This window comes from Cupressus sempervirens, chromosome 9, assembly GCF_028749045.1.
Source record: "Cupressus sempervirens isolate cs-2001-9-10 chromosome 9, ASM2874904v1, whole genome shotgun sequence".
NCBI lineage: Eukaryota > Viridiplantae > Streptophyta > Pinopsida > Cupressales > Cupressaceae > Cupressus > Cupressus sempervirens.
The window spans coordinates 560,724,837-560,747,692 of NC_143126.1; the positions used below are offsets into that span (position 1 = coordinate 560,724,837).

The window sequence follows — 22,856 nt, forward strand, 5'->3', positions numbered from 1 at the left end:
AATATAAAACATATATTAAAATACCCCTTTATGTCTCCCTTGGGTACACACTACCATAAAATAAATATTAAAGTAACACTTTAATATTTTACAATTAAATTAGACGTTACTTTAATAAAACTTCAGGCATTAAAATGTATTAGCAATCGGACTCCGAATAATGCGAGTGATAGCTCATCGGAAAGCTCTCACCGAGGAGTATCGAATCCAATCACCAAAATTGACCTGCACTGTGTCTTGCTGACTTACTAAAAATAGTAAGTATGCCTGAAACTGAGTAAATCAACTTCGTTTTGGCCCAAACTGGAAATGACTAGGCCAAAACACTCCAAGATCCCATTAAACCCTTCGTTAGCCCTCGGGACCATGTAGAACAAGGCTAACGCACAAACACTTGGTCAACTGCTAAAATGGGGACATTACACATGTACCTGTTGCTCCACTTGATGTTGCATGTCAATAGCAAGGTAAGAAAGATCAGATTTGGTGGTCGGCAAAGCAAAAAAATTGGATCCACTGAATCCAACTCAAGGTAATACAGCAAATAAAAGGTTTTAATTGGAACTGTCAAACAAGGCATGGTCAACTTTGTGTAGAACGTCATCTCAAGGTGTGAGAGATAAGGCATGTTGTCCCTACGCAAAGAGTGGTTGCATTAAGGCAATTGGAGAGAATGTATTCAGATTGGACAATGCAATAAGAGAGATAAGAGGAATGCATGGGCCTTGGTAACTGGGACTCAAAAGACAAATAGTGCAGCAAGCCAAATGGGACTTCCAAGGAAAAAGTGATGAAACTATTAACTGAACAATTCATTGAGCATATTTCTAGAACCAAAAACCTCTCTACGAAGAAGAGTAAAATACTTGAGATTCCCAGGTGTAAAGAAAATCAACTGAAAGTTTTCTCAAAGTTTGTGTTGTTTTACAAGAGTTAGAACCATCGAATTTACTCAGCTAGTAATTTTGAAATCAGCGTTGGTAGTTTCATTGCCATTGGGGTGGTCAAGACTATTGGTTAGGGGCAATTTCTTTGTCACACAAGTAGCAGTGAGGAAGTGAACAGTCACAGTTTTTTACACTTTCATTCCCCAAACGACACTCCCAAACAGGTGAACCCTAAACATTATAAAATAAGTGTTTGAAAGACTGAAGCGAGGTTCTAGGAGGTTGAAGACATGTTTGTAAGCATCAAGGAGGGAAGAATCAGTTGTGCAGTTTCAGGAGATGAGCAAGAGAACCTCCATTATTAAAATTACTCTTTGCAACTCGATTCGCAAACAATAAAAATCAGGTAAACATCCTATTGGCACCAACCAGCTGGGTTTTCCTTCATTTTGGAGGTTGTATCCAGTGTGTGTTTGTTCATTTGTGAATTTCATTTGGTGTTGCTCAATCAGACTTTGTTCTGAGTGCAAATTTGATAGTTTTAAATAGAGTAGTATTGAAATAATTGATGAAATTGTACAGCTTCATTAGGTTAATACTTTGGATAGATAAGGAAAAGCATTCTAAACAGTGAAACGTGCTCTTAGTGAATCAAAATTCTCTCAGTTACTGGTTTACCAAAAACAAATCTTTATTTAGCATTTTACAAAGTCAACTTGTATCATATGACGAATGCAACAGCATAACACCTATGTACTGGGTAAGTCAGGCCACATAAAAACTAACTTCAAAGAAAATTAGTCACTCTTCAACAACTAGAATACTAGAGAATCCATAGGCCTGACTTGACCTTATGTGACCAACGAAGATGCAAACAAATTACACTTGTCACAAACCACTATCAACCCAAGGGTTGATGACAATTCTATAGACTTGTGGAACATGTAATATACTCTAAAACAGTCTCATTTCGCATAATTATAAAAAAACTACAGATTGGTCTAATATGCCTATGACCATTGTGGGCATTCAAAGTATCCATCATTTTTCTCTGTAAGATTTGCATCTTAGTTTGGCACCCTGGACCTTAAAAGGACCTTTCTTTTTTCCTCAAGACATTAATCTATGTTTGACATAATTGCTCATTTGAAATTGTTTTGTATCTATATCTATGCAATAATATACACAAAGTCTACAAAAAAACGTACACTACAAACAGTAACCTCTATGTTTTTTTCTTCCATAACAACTTTTTTTTGTTTAAAATGTTGATATGAAAAGTTTTCAAATGTCATACTTACATATTATAATTGATGACGAAGATTGTTTTGACAATCAAATATAGTTTGGGTTTCAAACAACACCTGATCGGTCTATTTCATCCAATATTGCACACTGGAAATCTTGTTGAAGAAAGTTGCAAGACTTAATGGTCCATTATATTTTTTCCATATGCAACATTGTCAGTTCCTCAGACTAGAGCTTTTATCCTAGTAATAACCACAATGTTATTTTAAAGAGGGGTAAACGCTTTGACCTGGAAGTAATAACCACAATGTTGTCTGATAATGTAAAGTTCGCTAAATTTCTTTGTCACTGCTTTCTCTAGAAACCTAACCAGAAACCAAATTTTACACATTTATGTTGTCTTGGATTCCAACAATCATCACCAAATTAAACGAAATAATGGAGCCTAAATTAACTTAAGCAATGGCTTTGATTACTGCTATGCTGGTGAGAACCCCAAACATTGTGTACCAAAAGAAAGCATCCAAAATTATAAAGAAATGTGCTACATGTCAAATGCAACTCAAATAAGAAACAATTTCTCCTGTTATGTTTGCACTTGCCTCTCTTTGTTAAGAACATAAAGAGTACATTTTCATCTCATACAAGATATTCTGGTAGTAGCTGGATGCAAATGCTTTTCAGTTCCAGCTTTTATTTGCTTGCTTACAGGTAAAATAGTGCAAGTAACTGAGATAAGCCAAATACAGATATGGGGCAAAGATCAGATCTGGCAAAAAATGTATTTGGGCATTTGATTGTTCGGGCATAACTAAGCTCATCTCATTAACTGCCATTGTAAAAAAGTTGCAAAGCTCCTTGTCAACAATAAGTTCTCGACAATGGGAAAGAAAATCATGCATGGACTCCTGCACGACGCCTTCTTGTTGCATTAGAAATCGATAATTCACCAATTTTTTCAGTCTGCTCTTCAACTTCCCTCTTATTCACAGGGGTGTATTGGCGAAGCCACACACCAGTGTACCACTGGAGATAAAAAATCAAATATATAACTTTTTTGATAATAAAAATGCTTTAAAATGTCAAATTCATTTAAACAGCGTAGAAAGATGGATTGGCCAAAAACCTAAACTGAGAGATCCTACAAACCTGTTGAGGTCTCATAATTTTTGTATCTGGGTCATCAAGAGATTCTTTCCAATGTGCAAGATAACCCGCCATGCGTGGAATTGCAAAAAGGACTGGGAAGAACTCGGTATCAAAACCCAGTGCTCTGATATAACAAACATAACATACCCCAAAGCCATCTTAGAAAATGAAACCATCTCAACAATTTGAAAGAAATGGTCATCAATGGCTAGAGTCAATTACCTATAAATCAAGCCTGAATAGAAATCCACATTTGGATAGAGCTTCCGCTTGACAAAGTACTCATCTGAAAGTGCAGTCCTCTCTAAAGCCACAGCTACCTGCAACAAAATTTGAAATACAAGCATAACATGTCGCTAAGATAAATTCCGATTCCACTAAAAAAGATTTTGGGCATCCCAACTCTGATATTGGCTGTCATTAATACAACATCACCAAGTACAAACCTCAATCAAAGGATCACGCCCAACAATGGAGAATACTTCTTCTGCCAGCTTACGAATCACCTTGGCCCGCGGATCGTAATTCTTGTAAACTCGATGACCAAATCCAGACATCTTTCTCTTCCTAACCAATATGGTAACAGTATTACAACAATCCAAGAATTATATAATTACTTTAAATTTGAATTTAAGATATAGAAACAAGCCAGTAGTCTTGCAGATATCAACCTGTTTTTGACACCCTCGATGAACTCTGGAATATTATCAACTGTCCCAATTTCATTCAGCATTCTGAGTACAGCCTGTAAAGATAAAATCAATGATCCAGATATCCAAAGATTAAAACAATATGGCAAGTGTAAGAAAAGTACAACCGAAGCTTACCTCATTCGCCCCTCCGTGTAGAGGGCCATACAGAGCACCAGTTGCTCCAGCAAGAGCTGTATAGACATCCACACCACTGCACAAAAGATGCTAGAGTGAGAAAGAATAGCCATAAGCCCACTTCTAATTAGTGCATTTTACTTTATGATGGACTATTTTTTATCAAAGACACAATCATCTAGTCTGCTTGGCTTCTGGAACTGTCCATAAAACTTGAAATCATATTTTACTCTCTGATTGATCATTGTTCACCTTTTCGATCAATGACAAATGGAATATATTATACATATATACACATCTCCTGAAAAGGTAAAATGTAGGCACAATCTGAGTACCTTGAAGCCAGATGTCGAGCAGCTGCAGTAGAGCAATTCATTTCATGCTCAGCATGCAAGATAAAAAGGACATCCAACACCCTTGCAAGTCGAGGATTAGGCCTGTATGTCCTATCACCACTGTGATTCCAAATTATAGATTTAGGTTAATATTTTAGAAGCAAACCATTAAAACAAAGGAACAAATTGCTAGAGACAATTTTTGAAGACTTAATCCAATCAGGAATCCACATATCATTCCAAAATATGTTACTAAAATTTCAGTTCACGTAAACATGATTGGATGCTAGATAAAGTTAATATTTTAGAAGCAAACCATTAAAACAAAGGAACAAATTGCTAGAGACAATTTTTGAAGACTTAATCCAATCAGGAATCCACATATCATTCCAAAATATGTTACTAAAATTTCAGTTCACGTAAACATGATTGGATGCTAGATAAAACTCAAGAAAGGTATGTTTGATTCAAACTATCCCTGAATATTAGGAATAGGAAAGGTAAATGCTCGGTGATGAGCTTAGAGTTTCAACTAACATGAGATATAGACAATTAAGTATTGCAAAATCAAGTAATAAATTTTAATATCAGAAGATAAGTAAACTACAATGGAAGGTAAAGGGAGTAATAAATGACCATGAGAATTCATACATAAAGCAGATCACAAATAAAGATGTTTCTGACAACCACTAAACCACCACAAGAGACAGAGATAGCACTGATTAAATACAAACCTAAAAAATAATAACATTTCTGGTTTCAATGTTGTGATTATGATATTTGAGATTTAAGCCCAAAATAACCAATATATTCTAGCAACTAAAAAAAGTCTCTAAAACTACAATAAAGAAGAAATACTGGTGCATCAGCTTTAAGGTCTGTGACAAATAACATTATAGAAAGGAAGAAATTTTATCTTTTTGAGTTATGCATTAAACTAAGAAACAGTAGTAGTCACAACTAAGAGACAGTGGAGGCACCAAAACAGATTGAAGCTCACAGTACACAAACATAATAGCACATAGTGATAGTACTTATTTAGAAGCTAATTCTTCAGGAAAATATCATTAATATTGGTGTATAGTGTAGACCTGACTTATAGAACCCAATGAGTCACGAAATGTTGGTATCTTTTGGAATAGTCCATAGATTTATGTGGTTGTTTCCAAAGGGCGAGTGTTTACTCTCTCTAAAATTTATTATGATTTTGCATATAAACATAAGTGCATGGCTCATCCAGTGTGTGGCTCATCTAAAATGATTTTCATTCTATCATAGATTTTGACACAATTTTTATTCTTTAGAATGCACCAGTTACCAAGTCTCTGTGTTGCTCTATTCCTTTCATGCTTGTAAACAGATAATTGTAGATCACAGAACCTAACATCCAATTCTGACACTTGGAACCTTAAAAATGGATTATATTCAACAAAACATAACAACCACAAGCATAATGGGAGAATGTGAAAAATGTGAAGAGAATAGCAATAAAATGTTCTTTTTGCTGCTCATTTGCTTCCATACACTGGGTAATGGTCAATTTAAGAACTGGGACTCCTCCTCTTGTTGGATCATCCAAGGTAACCCTAAAATAAGTCAGAAAATATTGTTGCTGGTGAAAGTTTCAGTCCTAAGAATTTCTCTAAGTGACCACTCAAATTAAGGTTATACTGATGCTGATGGCTGTCTTTTCGATATGCATACTCCTTTCCTGTTTCCAATGCTCAAATTTCACACATGCTTACCCTCTGTATAGACAAATCTTGGACTGGTACCATGAATGTGCTCTTAAAAACATGATCTATGCAAGGTTCAAAGGTTTCTTTTTTGTTACATTTGGATAGATTTGTGTTGAGAAATATTTTAATCAAAACAAACATATAAAGATAGATGCAACAAGATACAGGAAATTAAAAATCCCAACATTAATATCTAACAAAAAGTTGTTTAATCATTATACGTGAAAAGCAAATTAAAAAAGTGAATTGATGAATTCGACTATGCACTTCAAACATATTAGGACTGTAAATATACGCTGAGAATATAAAATTAAAAAGGGATGTCGCATGCAACTTACTATGAATCCAACATATAAAGGAAATTTTCTGCATATGAAAGACTGTTAGAAGGAAAAATTGGTTGTCTCCCATTCCTTCTCAAGTTTGTAGCCGCTGCTATGGTTGGCACCTATATATGTGGAATGAAATGAGCTTTTTATTGCAAATATTACCCTTAGAAGAACTAAAGAGCACCTCCTCAGTTCCTTTTCTTTCAACAATGACATTATCATATTGATAAAGCTCGGAATAAATGCAAAATACAGTTTTATAAAACCTTTTATAAAGTTTTGGTTAAATGCAACTCGGAATATCCCTAAATGAAGGAAATTACCTTCCCCAACACACGGGCAATCTGCTTGTTCCTAACAGACTTTGAGTTGTAAAGATCTTGACCCTATAAGAAAAACAGTTATTAGTCTGAAATAATTAATAGATGAAATAGATTCTCTGGATGTGATAGGTCATTAAAGGGCATTTTGAGTTGAAGTTATATCCTATCATAATGCCATGAGCAATTGCAATCAACGGCCTCTATACCCTCAATGCTGGATTGGCATCTGGGTGAAATGTAGAAAGCGCACTTATTGCAGAGACCAGCATACCCATTGGATGAGCATCATGAGGCATCGTTTGTATGATATCCTGCAGATGTTTAAAAACAAATTCCACTTCAACTAAGCTTAAAATTTATACAGTTTACTTGGAATATTACAAATACAAAAATCATGATGACTAGAACGATTGTTTAATTGAAGCATTACAGAACTGAGAAAACATTAAGCAATACACGAGCAAGAAGAATGAATTTGACAGTTGACTACTTATTTTTTCACTTAAATGAATTGAAAGGAATATCTACATAAAAAGGAATGAAAATGGCTTTAGTAGAAATATAGACCAGAGAGAATGAGCATTACCATAAGTCCATCAGGTAGCGCTGAGTGTTGAGAAATAGCAAATTCCCAATCTGCCAGTTCAGTCGCAGATGGTAGATTTCCATACACTTCAAACCAACAACAAATGACAAGGCCTCAGAAAAATTCGGGGCTAAGAGCACAAACTGTTCAATTCAGATAGAGAAGGGGGGGGGGGAGAGAGAGTTACTTAAAAGGTAAGCCACCTCAGGAAATGTGCTCTTCTCAGCTAACTCTTCAATTGGATAACCTCTATATCGCAATATACCTTCATCTCCATCTATGTATGAAATAGATGAACGAACAGGAGCAGTATTAAAATAGCCTGGGTCATAGAGCTTCAGTCCCTTGTCATCTCCACCTGTGGTTAACTGCATACCAAACATCCAGCTCCTCAAAAGTTGATCTTTTATAATATAAAAATTATGTAAAGTCTAATAAAAATTACTTGGGGACTGTCGTTTGACTTTTAAAGAAAGACATGCTAATGCAAGGCATTATAATCTTTGAGATAAAATTGAGTGCACGTGCTGCTTTAGAGACAGACTTTAAAAGTTCAAACAACACAAGTCGACCATTACAAACTTTTCTACTTGTGCTCATTCTATTCTTAAGGATCAGAAACACAAAAGCTAACCAGAGTTAAACAAGATGAAGCCCTATGTCACTGATATACGCTTATGTTTCTCAAGGGTTGGAGCATGCTGCTATTGTGAAACAATTAATCCAAGTGTCATTTGCTTGAACAATTTGAAATGGATTAAGACATACCCTACAGGGAAAAGGATGTCATATTAATATTTATGTTCCACCAGGAATCCCAAACGGGACAAAAGTTCAGAAAAGCAAGCAAAAGAAGCATGGACAACTACGTCAGAAAACAAATGAGATTATTTGTTAAGTTAAATACATGAAACAGATAAACAACAGGAAATGGTCTCTGAAATGGACCAAAATATAGAAACTCTTTTAAACAGAATAGGAATTTTTTTGAAAACCAGCAGAAATAGTATTGGACAGAGAAGAGAACTAGAGAGACCAATATTGATGCAGAGGCTAGTGGGCTGAAACAATATTATCTTCCACAAGACTCCACATCTTAATGTCTTCACTCTCTGAACCCCCCACTCATGCATCAATGCATTTTGAACATATGGTGTTGTGACTGTTCCAGTCTTCCAGCACTCCACTTGTCTCCAATAACCTATCAACTAGGATCACTCTCAAAGGATCCACTACTACTTGAAACAAAAGGACTCTTCTATATGTCCCCCTACAACCCTTTAATCCCTTTATAAAACTTCGCAACATATTCATGAAACAAATCCATGAAAACCTACCCTATCACTGTCCTCTACATATACCCATAAACAGTCATCCATAACTTTTTGATAAAACCATATTTGCTCAATCCAACCGTTGATATTTGGCGCAATTTGGTCCCCAACAACATTTTTATCTGAGCGAATCCAATGGTGGGTTTGGGAGATATGACCCTTGCAACAGGACCCAATTTTCTGTGACAAAACCCTCTCTCTGTGACTATCATAGACCTCTTTTCCACACTCAATCCTTCTCCCGATGGTGTATGATCCTTCTTTAAATGACCAAAACAGGTTGATATACAATGTCTTCCACCATCGCTGTCAATGAGGAGACTTATTCTACACTATAATGAAAAGAAACTACATTTTCAAGTCTTTGAATACCCTTCCCAAAGGTTTCGGCAGTTTCACTTCAAACTTCTATATCTCTGCCTATTCTAAACCAAATAAAATGATTCAAAAGACAAGATACAGAGTATTTAGTATACTAGAATTCCTTTTTGATGAGTATCTACAATGAATTCAATATCTCATTAAACCACGTTGGAAATAGGCTGTAACAATAGAAAATGACATAAATTGCAGAAAGAAACTTTGTTTATTATATATTACTGTTCATACACCATGCCTCTCATCTGTATTCGACCAATATGCCTTAAATAGACTCTCTAAGAGTTATAAACTAACCAACTTCCTCATTAACTGATTCTAACTCCCATTGATCCGATTGATGATAGTTTATTATCTTTTAGTTGTAAGTTAAGTTGCCAAGTTGACAACTTGTTGTCAAACTTTAGCAACATTATATTGTTTTCCCATTATTTGATCTAAGAACATCTGAAGGACTTAATAAGACCTCTTCCACCCTAAATATTCCTAAAAACCCTATAATCCATTACATTCCCATGGTTAGCCTTCTAGGCCATATTTTGCATATAATGCAACTTTTACAAATTTGCGTCATTAATGCATTCTATCATGTCTAACAGTACTAATGACCCGTTTACATATTTTTTTGGATCTTTTAGGTCACTTTAAATGTAAATCCCCATCTCTTTAGCCTCTCAATAGGTTTCTTAGCCTCTCATCCTTCAAAGGCTAAGCGGAAATAATTAATTTGATTTCTTATAAAGTCATTAAATAATTTTTATTTTTTATTTTTAAAAAAGAGATGACTTTATATTAATTAATATTAGGGAATCGCCGTGAAGCATAGCTCATCTATTGTTGGAAAGGAGGAAGCTTCCAGAATAGTGCGATAAGATAACACTTATGATTCTTCTAGAAGGGGGGGGCAAGAATATATAAATAGAGGAGAGAGCTTCATGGGAAGGCATCCGGATTTGTATTGACATTTGCCTATGTATTTGTGGAGCCAAGAGCTTGCAGATAATCAATTTGTCTTTGGGAACGAAAACTCCCAATGATAGCAATTTTGAGGGTGTGAAACATCACCTGAATTATTGCAGATTGGAGGTGATATTTTAGTCACTTCATTGTGCTGAATTTGTGGCCAAGGGCCAAGCGTGAAGAGAAAAAAAAAAGATGGGGGCTTGCTACAGGCACCTGTTGCAGGAACATGCTATTACTTGTCATTAGGGTTTCATTTAGGGCACATCATTTGGAGCTGTTTGGCAACCTCATTTTGAAGAATCAAATACTTTAAGGAGGCTGCAACATAACCAGATTTCCCTTATTTATTCATGTATGTTATATGCTACTGCTGTAGGTGGAGGTCTTGTAAGTTTCTAAGCATTCATTCATACATATATCACCAAAGTCTTGGGTTTGAAAATTGGCATTGTATTAGATGAGGAAAAATTAGTAGATTGTTACAAATATTAGTTTTATATTCAGATCTTGTAAAGGTTTATTGGCTGTAGATGTTTCATATTCTCTTAGTTGTCGCTTGCATAGTATTGTAGAACTCTTTAAAAGTAACAAATAAGGCAATAGGTGATCAGATTTGAGCAAGGCTCATTACAGTGGTATCAGAGCTTTCATCTTGCCATCTGTGAACAGTCAAACAGCAGATGAGTGAGAGAGAAATTAGATGTTATAACAGGGAACAACAGAAACAACAATATCAGAATCCACAGGTTTAAGGGGACCACAGGTTGAAAGGGATACATCCTCAAAAGCATTAAGAGAAAGAGATACCAGCAAAACAGTCCAAAATATGGCAAAGGAAGAAAATAGGGATGCAAGAGCTGAAAAGAAATTTGATACCATGCTTGATATGTTGTCATGCTTATTAGCAAAAATGGATCAGCAAGCCACTCAAAATCAGAAAATAGCAACTCAAAATCAAAACACAGCTGAACATAGTGGAAATAATGAGGGAAGGTCTATACATCGTGCTGAAGAAACTAGAGGATCAGCCTCTAGGCCTTTTTCCCCTACCTTTATACCAAGAGAAGAACAAACCACATGCTACTCCAGCTATTTCTTTTGGAGATGAAGCTAGACAGGCTTACTTGGAGTATACCAATCTCCCCCCTGATATGAGAGAAATATGGACGTTTGATCAATTCATGAATCAAAGGAATAGGAGAGGAGGAAGGAATGATCACTATGCTCCAAGAAATGACTATCAACAAACACTTGGAAAGATTCCCATGCCTTACTATGATGGAAGTAACAAATGCACAGCTAGGTCTTGGGTTCAAAAGCTTGATAATTATCTTTCTTTGAGACCAATGCCTGAAGAGGATGCCATAAGATTTGCCACACTACATCTTGAAAGAGCTGCTCACAAGTGGTGGTATCATGGGTTAGTCACTCTTGGACATAACCTTATCACTATATATGAGGAGTTTACTAATAGGCTGATTGAAAGGTTTGATGTCAAAGATTCTGAGGTGACTTTCCGTGAATTGGCACAACTAAAACAACATGGTTCTCTTGATGCTTATGTGAATGACTTCCAACAGTTATTGGTCATGGTTCCTAACATCAGTGAGAGAAGATTGGTGGTCTTATTCATGGAAGGATTGATGGAGCCGTTGAAGGGTTGGTTGAAAGCTTTCGATCCTCCCTCAACACAGGAAGCAATGAAGAAGGGACGAAGCATGGAGTTTGCTGCCCCCACCAGAAAGTTTACATCAAAGGGAACATTTCCCAGTCGTGACAACAAGAAGTTTCCTAAGAAGGAGGACAAAGCCAAAGATAAGTCTACTTTTCCACTTGACAGTGAGACTCTTAATGATTTGAGGAAGAAGAAACCATGCTTCTATTGTAAGGGACCATATGATATTAACCATGACTGCCCTATGAAACCTAAGGGGAAGTCAAATCGTGCAATGTGGGTACTAATTGAAGATTCTGATTCAGCCCAGCAATCTAAAATTAATGATTTAGAATTAGAAAAATCAGAACATGATGAAGAATTAGAGGAAGAAGTGAAGCTTAAAGAGGCTCGTCTCACAAGTATTCAGCGAGAAGGGTCTTTTAGGATGAGAGGGGTTCTTGCTGGTCAAAAGATTATTACTCTTCTTGATACAGGTGCGACACACAATTTCATTGATACTAGGCTTGTTGAGAGGCGTGGTATACAGACTGAGAAGTTTGAGGGAATTCGAGTTAAGGTTGTTGATGGTTTCACTCTTAGGTGTGACAAAATGATTTCAAAATTGCCCATGCGCTTGAATAACTATGAGTTCAAGGCAGATTTTTATGTGGTGAACATGGGAGACACAGATATGGTTTTGGGAATGACATGGTTACATGACATAGGAATATTCACCCTTGTAAGGAAACTTGGCAATAAAGAATATAACTGTTTCCACATAACCCATAATAGATCTAAAATAAGTACGGAATTAAAATCCACATGCAATAGAATAGACAACATACCCACAAAATTGTGACACAAGATATACCCTGGGAAACCCCCGTTGAGGGAAAAACCCAGCCTCCAAAAGCATCCATCACCATGTATTATTCAGCAAAAATACCATTGCCATACAACCATGGAAGCCTTCATAGCCATAGCCACAACTGAGAAAACTATGTGAACAAGCATGAATCCACACATCCCATGCCATGCTTTCAACCTTCACAAATGCTCCCTTGGCTAACCTGTCAAGCCTTGTCCCACTCGACTCTTGCCTTTTTTCTTCTCCTTGTCACTCACTCTCTATATACAACAACTACCCTTGTGGCTGCTTATATAGTAGCAAGTCCCACAAAACCACCAAGTGGTATTACATAAACCATGTGCTAATACCATGTGCTGCCTAACCCACTGACCCCACACTTAATATTGGGCATTTAATTCTTTTTCCCCAATATTAAATAATTACATGAAATATTTTCACAATGTTACAATACAACTCATCAAGAATATTCCATGTGAATCTTTACATGTTGCACATCCATCTAGGCACAACATTACATAATAAAATAAAATAATAAAATAACAATATTATGCAATGTGTGCAACACCCATTATCTCAACAATCTCCCACTTGTTGTATACATTGCATAAGGTCAATCCGTAGCCACATAAATGAACAAGGGAACAATCCCTCCCAGCACATCCACCATCATGGATCAAAATACACCAAGTGCTCCATCTTGGTATCCGCAACAAAAATCAAAGTATCCAACATCTCAAACATGAATGATCTCACCTCCTATTATGCCACTACCACTGGACATACATAGAAGCCATCCAAAGAGAAAGCCACCCAACCTGTCACATTAGAAGATCATAAAATCTTGTACCAACTGAAATTCCAAGCACAAAAAACCTGATCCAAAGGTAATCACATGTATCCGTAGTTGTCAAAATATCCATAGCTGAAATAGCACCCACAACAAAGTGCCAAACCCATCCAACTATCCATACCTCAAAGGTATAACAAGTGAATCTCATATCACTGACATATCCAATCTATAACTTGCAATCACAAGCCTCAAGAGCAATACCTGCGACATATATACCAAGAAGCTCCCACTGCAAAAGATAATGTCAAATCTATAACCAATCCACTCACAACATCTCAAAGAACTGAATCCATGTAGTATCAAGGACATCCACAATACATCAACTGATATCCTGCAAGAACAACTCTCATAACAAGTCTCCAATAGTCTCCCAAATTCTCCACAACCAACAGAGGAAAGAGATAAAGGAATAACCATGTCATCTCTCACATGACATACATGAGCACAAACTAGTGATCAAAATCTCTAACCAATCTCAAATCCAATGTAGTCAAAACTGAACATCCAGGAAGATAACCAAGACTAGAGAAACCATGCAAATCATAACCTGTATCATGTCCTTCTACACACACCTCTAGATGTAAACTGTGCAAGTATGATCTCCTCCATAAAACTCCAACAAGAAGCCTCAAAAACACCCAAACCATACCATATAACTAATCATGGATGTAAGCCTCTCACAAGAAGATCAAACTCAATAAACCCATTCCTAAACGAAGGAATATGCCCAAATATAAAACCATCTCCCAAACTTAACCAGCATAACAACATATGCACATGGAGATAACCAATGCTAAACCATCTCTCAAATGAACCCACCAAAACTAACTCATGTACCATAGTTCAAGATCCATTTCCATGAAAGACAAGCATAAATATAATGCAACTGAGAGAAACAATGGGTTATACCTCTCAAGTAGCAAACCGCCGAGTAGACCAAGAGTGGGGAATGAGAATGCTCATCAAGATACTCAAGTCTCCAACCAAGACTCATCTAAGAACAATCTCCTCTCAAGTCCATATCAGGTGACTGCCCCTCGGACTTCCTGCTGAAACCATCAACCGTCTCAACAAATACTTCTCTAATCCAAGAGAAATCAGCATCACCACCGTCTCTAAGTATCCATGAACACCTGTAACCAATCAATCCATGCCAACTCCAAATGCAACATAGCAATATCATGAAGTATCCAGCTTATGATCAGTGTACTCAATACCAAGAAACTAAACCAAGATCAATGTCAAAGTTCCAACCATGGCCTTAGGAACATAAACATGACAACATGATCTTACCATCTCAACCAAAGAGATAACATGCTCCATATGAACACACCATAACATGTCACAACTCTAAACATGTATCAAGAGTATGCTATGACATAATAATGAAACCATCCTCACATTAAGGATAACATGCCAAATAAAAGCATAAACCACACCTTTGCCAAGAACCTTGTGAGTCCTAAAGATGCAACCATCTCCACACACCATGAAGAAAACCATCTCCACATACCATGAAGAACCATCTCCACATACCATGAAGATAACCAAGAACTCCATGAGTCCTCAAGATCTAACCATCTTCAAACACCATGAAGATAACCGAGTGTGCCATGCAAATGTCAAAGACGCTTCTGCAGCAAGAAGATCTAAGACAAACCTCCAACATCTGCAAACACTCAATAAATATATCAATGCCAACAACTCCCACTCAATTGTGGTACCAAGTCACCTATGGCATCATAAAATCCATCATCTCCAAACAAAGAAGATATAAACCAAACCAGGAACTAATCCTGCACTGTCACCCCATCACTGTCACAAGCTCTCACTAAACCATGTATCCAAGCTATCCATGACATAATGATGAAAAACCCATCCTCTAACCATGAGAATCAACCAAAGCATCAAACCATCAAAGAACTCAAAGTGCACATCATGAGCTCCTCAAAAGAAACCAAATAACCATGATCCTCAACCAAGAAGATATACCACCATAACTGAATCAGAAATCCAAGCTAATGAACATCAAGGATGTACCTGTATAACCAATCATGTCATGCCAAAATCCATGACACCATGATCACATCCATGAACTGAGCATCTGGCTCTCAATATGTCCAACCTGTCAGCATAAAATAGTCAACCACAATCCTCTGCCATGACTGTACCTGGTAACAACATCTCATCCCTTCTACATGAAGATAAAATCATGTGACTTAGGGCATAGACAACCCAAATCCAAGCCACCAATCTGAATATGCATCAATAATAAAAGATCAATGGGCAAAGACAACCCATAACCAAGCTATAAATGCAACATGTAAGTATAGACCGCTTACAACACTGCACAACTTGTAGACCCAACAAGTCATCATGCATATCCAAACCAAACACTAATAACCATATCATCATGAGACCAATCTGAAATATGAACTGAGTATACAATGACATCAAATCTTAAATTTCCAATGCCATAAACTCACAATGTTACCATAGTCAAAATATATACCATAAACTGTTCAGATCAATATATCAACAAATAAATTATGCCAAACCTGCACCAAATCTGAACCAATGTGTAGAGCTCTCCAAAAGCTTTCCATTGACTACTTGAAGTCCAAAATTTGACTCCGTATGCCCAAGTTATGCCCTAATCCGTGCTCAAAATAAATAATATCTGACTTTAGGGCTCTTAAAACTTGACAAAATTTCAAAATTATAGAACCAAACCTACACCATATTGTAGTGCTCTGAATTAGCTTTCCAACACCTGTAAGAAGTCTGAAATCCGATATTCTGAGAGAAAGTTATGGCCATTTTACTAAGACAGTCTTTTTACCATTTTTAGTACGATTTTTCATTTTTTATTTTTTTCAGTGACGAAAATTCCGACGAGATTAAATTTGACGGCCATCATGGGCTGAAACCAAAAAACTCTTTCATTTCCTCTAAACATGGCCAAACTAGGGCATATTATATATCAAAATTTATGGAAATGTCAACCCGGATCCAATGGTGAGGTCTATTTTTACCCAGGAGGTCATTTTTGCAAGCTACCCCCCAAAACCCTCATTTTAAATGAAACATCCGAAAAAATATTTTTGTCCAACAATTTCACATGCTCAAATCTTTTAACATCCCATTATAACAACAAACCCAAAAACTCTTAGATCTGCAATAAATCATTCATATATCTTGCCATTTTCTTTTATCCTCTCATGCATTCCCATGGATTCAATCTAGGGTTACAATAATAAAACCATAGCTCTGATACCACTTGAAAGGAAACTTGGCAATAAAGAATATAACTGTTTCCACATAACCCATAATAGATCTAAAATAAGTACGGAATTAAAATCCACATGCAATAGAATAGACAACATACCCACAAAATTGTGGCACAAGATATACCCTGGGAAACCCCCGTTGAGGGAAAAACCCAGCCTCCAAAAGCATCCATCACCATGTATTATTCAGCAAAAATACCATTGCCATACAACCATGGAAGCCTTCATGGCCATAGCCACAACTGAGAAAACTATGTGAACAAGCATGAATCCACACATCCCATGCCATGCTTTCAACCTTCACAAATGCTCCCTTGGCTAACCTGTCAAGCCTTGTCCCACTCGACTCTTGCCTTTTTTCTTCTCCTTGTCACTCACTCTCTATATACAACAACTACCCTTGTGGCTGCTTATATAGTAGCAAGTCCCACAAAACCACCAAGTGGTATTACATAAACCATGTGCTAATACCATGTGCTGCCTAACCCACTGACCCCACACTTAATATTGGGCATTTAATTCTTTTTCCCCAATATTAAATAATTACATGAAATATTTTCACAATGTTACAATACAACTCATCAAGAATATTCCATGTGAATCTTTACATGTTGCACGTCCATCTAGGCACAACATTACATAATAAAATAAAATAATAAAATAACAATATTATGCAATGTGTGCAACACCCATTATCTCAACAACCCTCAACCTCCATGAGATGGAAATGAGATTGGAGATGGATGGAAAAACTCATGTGTTGAAAGCACTCAGAGACACCAGTTGCAAGACTATTTCCCTCAGGAAAATGGAACATCTCTTGCGTCATGACATGGTTGAATGGGCAGCAGGTTGTGTTTTGAAGCCAACACAGGAAGAGCAGCAAAAACCTATTTATCATCCTGATATACAAGAGTTGAGGATCAAGCATGACAAGGTTTTTAGCGAGATTCCACCTGGTAGACCTCCAGATAGAGGAATAGAACACATCATTGAATTGGAGGAGGGTGCTAAGCTTGTTATAGTCACACCTTACAGGCACCCTAAGTGGCTTAAAGATGAGATAGAGAAAACTATCAAGGTGTTGCTAGCTATGGGGCATATTAGACTGAGTAAGTCACCTTTTGTTTCATCCGTAGTATTGGTTAAAAAGAAGGATGGTACTCTAAAGATGTGTATTGATTATAGGATGCTTAACAAGAGAACAATCAAGAACTGCCACCCCATTCCAAGGATTGATGAATTGCATGGTGCCAAGTACTTCTCCAAAATTGATCTGAGATCAGGTTACCACCAAATTCTTGTGAGAGAAGAAGATATTGAGAAGACAGCTTTTCGTTGCCATTGTGGACATTTTGAGTTTGTGATTATGCCATTTGGGCTAACCAATGCCCCTGCTACATTCCAATCTACTATGAATAGGGTATTTCATTCACAGTTGAGGCGATTTGTGTTAGTCTTCTTTGATGATATCTTGGTTTATAGTCGGACATGGGAAGAACATCTCGCACATCTTGACATAGTTTTGGGTATTCTTGGTAAGGAATCTCTATATGCAAAGGAATCTAAATGTGACTTGGGCATGACAAAATTATTGTATTTGGGTCACATCATTAGTGCAGAAGGAGTTCGGATGGATCCAAATAAGGTCAAGGCAATTATTGAGTGGCCTACTCCGATGAATTTGACACAACTTAGAGGATTTTTGGGTTTATATGGATTCTATCGCAAATTTGTCAAGAGGTATTCTCACCATGTAGCACCACTTACAGATTTGACTAAGAAAGGGGCTTTTGTTTGGACTCATGAGGCACAGGAATGCTTTGAGATGTTCAAACAACTTATGACTACTTGCACAGTGCTTGCATTGCCCGATTTTACTAAAACCTTTGAGTTGCAGTGTGATGCTTCAAGTGAGGGGATTGGAGCTGTCCTTATGCAAGACAAACATCCAATTGCATATGAAAGCAGGAAGTTGAGGGGCCCTGAGAGGAGCTACAGTATATATGACAAGGAAATGTTGGCCATTATGCATGCATTGGCTAAGTTCAGGCAATACTTAGTGGGCAGTAAGTTCATTGTTAAAACAGACCATAGCTTGAGACATTTCCTTGGGCAGCGGGATCTTAATGACCATCAACAAAAGTGGGTAAGCAAGTTGCAATCTTATGATTTTGACATTTCTTTTGTCAAAGGTTCACAAAATATAGTTGTAGATGCCTTGTCTCACCGATCACATTTGAGCTCTATGGCTGAGGTTTCAGAGGATTGGAGTCATTTGATTGTGGCAGAATATGCTAAGGATTCTTGGGCTTCAAGTATTATTGATAGGTCACTACATGATAATAGGTACACAATGGTGAATGATCTTATCATTTACAAGGGGAGGATTTTCTTGACTCCAGGATCAAAAGTGAAGAACATAGTATTGAGGTTCTTTCATGATTCACCATTGGCAGGCCATCCTGGGTAATTCAAAACCTATCGACAGATTCGGGAGAGGTTCACTTGGAAGGGTCTAAAATCCGATGTGCTACGATATGTTAGAGAATGTGTTGTTTGTCAACAGAACAAACAAAACCATACATATCCTACTGGTTTATTACAGCCACTTCCAATTCGCAACAAGAAGTGGGAATGTATATCTATGGACTTCATCACAGGGTTGCCAAAAGTGCAAGGCAAGGATTGTGTTTATGTGGTGGTTGATCGCTTGACCAAGTTTGCACTTTTTTTTCCAATTACTATTTCATTTTCAGCCACACAAGTTGTTGAACTATTTTTTCGTGACGTGTTTAGATTGCATGGATTACCACAAAACATTGTTAGTGACCGAGATAGTCGGTTTATGAGCAATTTTTGAAAGGAGCTTTTTAGATTGTGTGGGACTGAGCTTTCTCCGAGTACTAGTCACCACCCTCAAACAGATTGACAGACGGAGATAGTCAACAAATGGGCAGCAAAGAAGGATACCTCAGAAATTATATTGCTGGGCAGCAAAAAGGATGGGTTAAGTGGATATACCTTTGTGAGTACTGCTACAACACCACTTACCATATTTCTATTCAGATGACACCATTCATGGCCTTGTATGGTTATGAGGCTCCTAGCTTTCTTGATTTGTTGATAGGTGATAGTAGAGTACCTAGTGCTGGAGACATGTTATAGGAAAATCAGGATATCATGAGGGTTCTTCGTGAAAACATCCAGAAGACACAAAACCAACAAAAACAATATGCAGATCAGAAGAGAGTGGAACGCTCTTTTGAGGTTGGAGACATGGTGTACTTGATGTTGCAACCCTACAGACAGTCTACTCTCAAGAAGAGTGGTGCAGAGAAGCTCAAGCCATGATACTATGGACCCTTCTAGGTCATTAGGTGTGTGGGTGAAGTGGCTTACGAGCTAGAGTTGCCGGCAGACAACAAAGTGCACAATATTTTCCATGCATCACGCCTCAAGAAGGCATTGGGACATCATGTGGCTCCTTCTGCAGTTCTACCACCCTTAGATAATGAGGGTAAGTTGATTTTGACACCAAAGGCTATACTATATTTTAGAGAGAAGATATTGAGAAGCCGTGTCATCAGAGAATATTTGATTAAATGGAAGAACCTACCTATTGAGGATGCTACATGGGAGAGAGTGAAGAGATTCTGCAACATCCAGGGTTGAGATTGCTTGGGGACAAGCAATTTCCAGAGGGGCGGACTGTAATGTCCCCATCTCTTTAGCCTCTCAATAGGTTTCTTAGCCTCTCATCCTTCAAAGGCTAAGTGGAATTAATTAATTTGATTTCTTATAAAGTCATTAAATAATTTTATTTATAAAAAAAAAAAAGAGATGACTTTATATTAATTAATATTAGGGAATCGTCGTGAAGCATAGCTCATCTATTGTTGGAAAGGAGGAAGCTTCCAGAATAGTGCAATAAGATAACACTTATGATTATTCTAGAAGGGGAGGGCAGGAATAATATAAATAGAGGAGAGAGCTTCATGGGAAGGCATCCGGATTTGTATTGACATTTGCCTATGTATTTGTGGAGCCAAGAGCTTGCAGATAATCAATTTGTCTTTGGGAACAAAAACTCCCAATGATAGCAATTTTGAGGGTGTGAAACATCACCTGAATTATTGCAGATTGGAGGTGATATTTTAGTCACTTCATTGTGCTGAATTTGTGGCCAAGGGCCAGGTGTGAAGAGAAAAAAATAAGATGGGGGCTTGCTACAGGCACCTGTTGCAGGAACATGCTATTACTTGTCATTAGGGTTTCATTTAGGGCACATCATTTGGAGCTGTTTGGCAACCTCATTTTGACGAATCAAATACTTTAAGGAGGCTGCAACATAACCAGGTTTCCCTTACTTATTCATGTATGTTATATGCTACTGCTGTAAGTGGAGGTCTTGTAAGTTTCTAAGCATTCATTCATACATATATCACCAGAGTCTTGGGTTTGAAAATTGGCATTGTATTAGATGAGGAAAAATTAGTAGATTGTTACAAATATTAGTTTTATATCCAGATCTTGTAAAGGTTTATTGGCTGTAGATGTTTCATATTCTCTTAGTTGTTGCTTGCATAGTATTGTAGAACTCTTTAAAAGTAACAAATAAGGCAATAGGTGATCAGATTTGAGCAAGGCTCATTACATTAAACTCTATCCTTGTAATATCTTCATGGTGTCTTCATGGTGTTTCCTCCACCTTGATGCTTTACCAGGGTGCTCCTGCACCAAATATTGTCGGTATGCTATTTGTGATAGATATTTGAACCAATTTCTTCCCATGGAAAACATAGACAGAAAGAAATGAAAAAAGAGCACAAGCAAAAAGAAGATTGGGAAACAAAAGAGTGTCTATCCAGCAGTTAAAATATGAAAACAAATTGGTGAAATAATTAAAATAGAAAAAAAAATGAAGCTTTAAGTGAATGTTTGCATCATGTAACCAGGCGAGAATTGGGCAGGTTCTTTAATGTCCTGGTTTCTGTATTTCTCTGCAGGACCCGCCGTCAAGATTATGTTTGTCCAAACTATGTGGATCTCTCATAAGGAACCATTATCACGGATTAATTTGAAGCCAAGGAAAAAGCTATACAGATGATTTCAAAAGACTCTCACGCAAGTTGTGAAGTTTCCACGGAATTTCTACTGCCTTGTAAACTTTTCTAATTAGATTGACAAATTCTAAAGAAAAAATTCCAGAAGCTTTCTAGCAAAGCATCCATTTTGCAGGCACTAAAACAATAATTTACTGCTATCAATGGAGAAGATTTTCAAAAGCAACTGTGTTTGATTTTTCTATCAACATTAGGGATCAGAATCCACGATTCGATGACATGGCTCTCTCCCATTAATTTTCCAATCTTCCCATCGCTTTTCCATTTCACATGTCAAGGGCTACGTATTGAACTAACTTAGCAATTTACACATGCTATGTCATAGGTTTTTCATCCTCGTGATAAATCATGGATTGTGATCCAAAGGTTAATACAAATCAAAAAGTTTTTTTTTCTTTTAATGGCTCCTCCGTTGCTTTGTCAAATTTGAATAATAATATTAAACCAAGTATTTGATTCTGTGGACAAAATTTGTGCTTTCAACATCTAATCTCTTTCAATAGATAAATGAACAAAATGCTTATTCAATCATTCCAAAAAGAAAATGGAAAAAATTAAGAACTTCCTTGAATTTCATCCTTTCAAAAAAGTTATTGGAAAAAAAAAAATTCATAAGGAGACTTACCTTTTTAAAGTCAGTAGCCTTGATGGTTCCTCCTTCACTAACTTCCACCTCGATTTTCTTCCCTGTCCTATTATCAATTACAGTCAGTGAGCCCCTGAGACCCCCAACCGTCTGTGCAGACACCGGCGAATTTTCAATTACCGGGAAAGAATTCTCGGCAGAACCCAACAAATGACGAGAGAACACTGCTAATCTGCTATTGGCGGTCGATTGAGAACTATGACCCTCCAGAGAAGCCATTATCGGATCAGTCCCGACAGACCAAAACGTCCAGAAAACAATTTATTCCACCAGCCTATGAAACCCAATTTGTTTCGGAGGCCCAAATGCTTAAAATTC

At 37.1% G+C, this 22,856-nt stretch overlaps 1 protein-coding gene across 1 annotated transcript; it reads right to left on the reverse strand.

Annotated features, from left to right (window-relative positions):
- Positions 1 to 2,702: 2,702 nt before the first annotated feature.
- LOC149539884 (citrate synthase, glyoxysomal-like) lies at positions 2,703 to 22,856 on the reverse strand. Its single transcript, XM_089801082.1, has 13 exons — positions 22,518 to 22,856; positions 7,611 to 7,791; positions 7,424 to 7,509; positions 7,044 to 7,148; positions 6,838 to 6,900; positions 6,524 to 6,633; positions 4,447 to 4,566; positions 4,112 to 4,187; positions 3,956 to 4,029; positions 3,731 to 3,851; positions 3,507 to 3,604; positions 3,285 to 3,408; positions 2,703 to 3,161 (listed from the first exon to the last, which is right to left on the reverse strand). Exons 1-13 carry the CDS (start codon positions 22,755 to 22,757, stop codon positions 3,030 to 3,032), a joined length of 1,530 nt encoding a protein of 509 aa, XP_089657208.1. The 5' UTR covers positions 22,758 to 22,856; the 3' UTR covers positions 2,703 to 3,029.